The 5,557-nt window shown below is 39.4% G+C and overlaps 1 protein-coding gene across 1 annotated transcript; it reads left to right on the top strand.

Annotated features, from left to right (window-relative positions):
• The first annotated feature begins 4,225 nt into the window (after nt 1-4,225).
• On the top strand, nt 4,226-5,263 carry LOC142519642 (uncharacterized). Its single transcript, XM_075622678.1, has 2 exons — nt 4,226-4,561; nt 4,739-5,263. Exons 1-2 carry the CDS (start codon nt 4,226-4,228, stop codon nt 5,261-5,263), a joined length of 861 nt encoding a protein of 286 aa, XP_075478793.1.
• The last annotated feature ends 294 nt before the right edge of the window (nt 5,264-5,557 follow it).

The raw sequence follows: 5,557 nt of genomic DNA, 5'->3' as shown, positions 1-5,557 counted from the left end.
CCCGAGGTTGTGATGCGATTTGGGTTGTGATTGACAGATTGACCAAATCAGCATGTTTTATCCCGTACAAGATGACGTATAGACATGACTAGATGGCAGAGATTTATGTCAGAGAAATGGTCAGATTGCATGGAGTGCCGAAGTCGATTGTATTGGACCGTGATCCTCGGTTTACTTCGCACTTTTGGCATAGTTTGCAGCAAGCTCTAGGTACAAAGTTACATCTGAGTACCACATTTCATCCACAGACCGACGGATAGTCAGAGCGGACTATCCAGACATTGGAGGATATGCTTAGAGCTGTAGTGCTAGATTTTGGCACTAATTGGCAAGATTCTTTGCCTCTTTGTGAGTTTTCGTACAACAACAGCTATCAGACGAGTATAGAGATGGCTCCATTTGAAGCGTTGTACGGCAAGAAGTGCAGAACCCCTCTTTATTGGGATGATATCTCTGAGGTACCTGAGATTGGGCCTGATATGATTTGAGATATGACTGAGAAAGTGAAGCTGATTCAGAAGAGAATGAAGACAGCTCAAGATAGACATGTCAAATATGCCAATGTTCGTCGTCGACCGTTGGTATTTGAGGCAGGAGACAGAGTATTTCTGAAGATTTCACCTTTCAGAGGCATTGTCAGATTTGGCCAGAAAGGGAAGTTGTCTCCACGATATATCGGTCCTTATGAGATTCTCGAGAAGATAGGACATCGTGCCTATCGACTCGCCTTACCGCCTTCTTTATCTGGAATCAATTATGTCTTTCATGTATCTTTATTGCGGAAGTATCTTCCTGATGCATCTCATATTATTCAGCCAGACGAGGCCGAACTTGATGAGACTCTGAGTTATTTTGAGAAGCCGATTCAGATTCTTGATCGTACAGAAAAGCAACTCAGAACGAAGACTATTCCGCTTGTGAAAGTTCAGTGGAGTCGTCATGGCATTGAAGAAGCTACCTGGGAGATTGAGTCAGATATGAGACAGAAGTTCCCAGAGTTATTTCATTGATGTGAGTCTCTTTGTTTAGCTTCTATTCTCCATTTCTTATTCTATCTGATTCGTTATCTGATTTGATTGCCTGTGATTTCGGGGACGAAATCAGATCTTAGAGGGGGAGAAATGTAATGCCCGAGAATTTTGTTATTGTAATCGGAAATGATTTATTTATAACTGATGTGATTTTAGATGGAAAGGATCGGACCGGGAAAGACAAAAGAAGATTGAATATGTGAGAGGACTGGACCCCTCGCGCATATGCGCCGGGAGAGGGCGTGAATATGCGCGAGCTACCGAGAAGACAAGCGCCGAGACAGAATGTCTCGCGCATATGCGCCGATGAGGGTCGCGCATATGCGCCGATGAGGGATGCGCGAGACGTGCAGCCTAAAGAATAAGCCACATGGCTTTGACATGCACATTTATATGTAAAGTGAATTCATTCCATTCAGAGGTTGAGGGAAAGAAATGAGAGTTACAGGGAAAGCTTCAAACTTTTCATTTTAGGAATTTGAATCTCGCGCAAAATCCAACCGTCCGAATTTCAATCCGACTTGAGTTTTGTGTTCCTATCGACAAGAGCTTCAATTGGACGTAAGTTTTCTTCTGTTTTGATATGATTTGAAAATCTGATATGAGAGGAATCATGATATTACTGTTATTATCTGTTCCTGAGATTGTTGTCATTGTATAATCGAAACCAGATCGAATAACGGATACAGTATGAATTTTTATCATTTTCAGATTGAATGTGATTGAGATTATACAGATTTGATATCAGATTGTGTTTATCGATCGATTATGAGTTGAGATTGATATCTGTTGATATTGTATTGCTGGGTATATTGAGATTGTGCCGTTATGCCGTTGAAACAGAATTTGATTGAGTTCTGATTATATCCATTATTGAATTGAGTTGTATATTGATATTGTACTCCTCAATATTGTCATTGCCAGATTGAGTATTGTTAGATTTGAATTCAAGACTTCGACTTCGTCAGATTGACAAGAGAAAGGTATAAATCAATGTTGAACCGTGAAGATATGACTCAAGTTTGATTTGACTTGAGTTTCCCAAAACCACATATTTTTTATTATTGCATTGATGTTTGCAATTCATGAGATTGATATGCTTAGTCTATTGATTTATAGCAAAGCATGTATTGAGTCATAGGCGGATGTGCCTAGTCATTGGCGGAGGTACCAAATCTTTGGCGGATGTGCCAAGACACTGGGTGTCGGTTTATATCGATGTTTGCTTAGGAGCGGATCGGCTTCTATCGCTGAGATTCGGTATATTGTGCCAATGTCTAGGAACCGGGATCCCTAGATTAGAGATTAGTCGAGTCTGAGATGACGAATCCAGAGTTTATTTACAGCTTTATATCGATTCATGTCTTTCAGATGATGATACATGTGATTCATATCTGTTCCATGCTTTTATATCTGTTTATATCATTGCATGTATACATTGTTTATACTAGGATGTATTTCTCACCGGAGTTATCCGGCTGTTGTTGTGTTTGTATGTGTGCATGACAACAGGTGGGACAGAATCAGGGTCACGAAGAGGATGAGAGATTCAAGATTAGCGTGGAGATCCGGACATAGAATAGATGGGTTTTCAGTACTTGATGTAGTGACTGAACATTAGTTTGAAATAAATGTACTTTGTACAAGACTTGTACTTTAATGTTGATATTTATATCAGACCGATTATTATATGTTCCGTACTTGTGTATTTTTTTAAAAAAATTTAGTCCCAGATTTTTAATTGATCCTAATAATGATTAAGAAAATGAATTAGGTTCGGGTCCCCACATCACCAAACGAGAGTTGGACTAAGCGCAAGATAGAATTTTTACGCTAAAGATTCGGGACGACAGTCATCTCAAGATGCAATGCCGTCTTGAAGAACAAATCGAAGAGCATGGATCCAATGAGAACATGAACCAATCCACAATTCAGAAGCTACAAGAGGAAGTGGAAACACTGACGAATCACAACACTCTTCTGGAACAACACATAAATCAACTACAAAATGATATGATCAATATGGAAGATCTCATGGGGGAACTTGAAAAAAACAAAGGAGGAAACCCCATAGAAGAAGAAGAAATTGACGAAGTTGTAGGAGATGGTGAAGTACTGGACGAGTAAAATGATCCCTAGGATAAGCATCGATTGTATTTAGATCGATTAGGTTAATCATTTTGATATTAAAAGACTGATTGTATGCATTTCAAAAATTAATGAAAATATTTCTTTGAGTAAGCGTTTTTACAAACAAAATAATAAAATATATGTTTATAGGAAATGGCATGCAGACCACCTAGAAACAACCGAAACCCCCGCGGCACCAATCAAAACAAAAATCCTCCATCACCCTCGAGGTGATGGAGAATCTTAGCCGAGAGGATATCATAGCAATATCTACTATTGTAGCTGCAACATTGCAAGGAATTGTGAACACAATTGCCAACGTTATCCAACCGCCACCAGAACCACAACTGCGAGAAATTAAGTATCATCATGAATCCCTCCAAAAGAACCGAGTTCCAACCATTGATGGTAATCCTGATTCGGAAGTCAGTCATAACTGGCTTAAGAATGTCGAAACTCAACTGCATCTATTGGAAGTACCTGAGGGACTCAGAGTTGAAGTTGTGACACCATTTCTGGAAGATCAAGCACGCAAGTGGTGGGAAACAATGTCACCATCCTTGAATGAGATGGAACAGATCACTTGGCAAACCTTCAGAAGAGAATTTCTAAAGCAGTACTACCCAGCTGAATTTTGCCTGCAAAAGCTTAGTGAGTTCGAAAATTTTAAACAAACATCTGACATGATAGTAATGGATTACACGTCAAGGTTCAATAATCTTGGATCCTATGTTCCAACCATCATGTCAGATGAAACTCTGAAAATGCATTGTTTCAAAAAAGGGCTAAACAACCAAATTCAATCTTCTTTGGCTGTATTCAGACCAAACAACTTTGCAGACTTGATGGGTGCCGCGATGAGCGTGGAAACAGATATCCAACGCCGAGAAGAAGAGAACAAGAACAATAGACCTTTTCTCAGTCAGTCTACTCAGAGTGGCCCCAAATTTAAGCGGCGAAACTATTCGAGTGTCCCCCAAAAATGAACCTTCACCAATACCGTCACCAAGGAAGGGAAATGGTGTTATACTTGTCGACAGAATCATCTCGGGGAATGTTATAGGATGACTGGCGCTTGTTTCAAGTGTGGAAAAGTAGGATATCATATTAAAGATTGTCCTGAGAATAAGGATAAAGGGACCGGACTCAGCAAACCAAATGAAAAAAAAACTAATGCTCGAGTATATACTATAACCCAGGAAGAAGCGGATAACACCAATGATGTGGTGGCAGGTACAGTTTTACTCAATCAAATAACTGCTTATTCCTTGTTTGATTGTGGTGCTACTCATTCATTTGTGTCTAGACGTTTTGCTAAAAAGCTGAAACTTGAGCATGAAACTCTTAGTGAACTATTAAGAGTTGCAACACCTACTAGCAAAACTATTGAGACCCATAAAGTATATCGTAACTGTAAAATTTGCATCAGTAAACAGAACTTTAATTTGAGGCAGAATTGATTCAACTCAATATGAATGAGTTCGATATCATTCTCGGAATGGACTTGGTTAGCTAAACACCATGCCAGAGTAGACTGCCAAACAAAAAATTTTAAACTTCATACTCCGACTCAAAAGGAAATCATATATCATGAAAAAACCAAAGAACGAAAGTCCCTACTATCCGCCTCACAAACCTGGAAGGCCATAAAATGCGGTGAAGAAATTTACCTAGCAATGATCAGCGAATTCGGAGAAGAAACTGCTCCAAAGTTGGAAGATATTCTAGTCGTTCAAGAATTTTCAGACGTTTTTCTTGAGGAGTTACCGGGTGTAATACCCGATAGAGAAGTGGAATTTGAAATTAATTTGGTCCTTGGTGCCGCCCCAATTTCAAAGACACCATACCAAATGGCTCCAGCTGAATTAAAGGAATTAAAGGAGCAAATTCAGGAATTGTTGGACAAGAAACAAATCCGACCGAGTGAATCCCCGTGGGGAGCCCTAGTCCTGTTTGTAAAGAAAAAAGACGGAAGTAAGAGGCTATGCATCGACTATAGAGAGTTAAAAAAAATCATGATAAAGAACAAGTACCCGCTCCAAAGATTAGATAATCTTTTCGATCAACTAAAAGGAGATAAGTCTTTTCAAAACTTGACCTAAGATCAGGCTATCACCAACTGAAGGTCAAAGCAGATGATATCCCGAAAATAGCTTTTAGAACAAAATATGGGCACTGCAAATTCACAGTAATGCCTTTTGGTCTAACAAATGATCCTGCAGCCATTCATGGACCTTAGGAACCGGGTATTCAAGCCATACCTTGATAGGTTTGTTGTAGTTTTCATAGATGATAACGTCGTATACTTGCCAAGTGAGGAAGCCCATAGAGAACATCTATGTCTCACCTTGCAGATACTGGAGAAAAAGAACTTTATGCCAAATTCAAGAAATGTG

Source organism: Primulina tabacum, chromosome 11, assembly GCF_025594145.1.
Source record: "Primulina tabacum isolate GXHZ01 chromosome 11, ASM2559414v2, whole genome shotgun sequence".
Taxonomy (NCBI): domain Eukaryota; kingdom Viridiplantae; phylum Streptophyta; class Magnoliopsida; order Lamiales; family Gesneriaceae; genus Primulina; species Primulina tabacum.
Note: the sequence above shows the minus strand (reverse complement) of the source record. Positions and strands in the feature narration are given on the sequence as shown.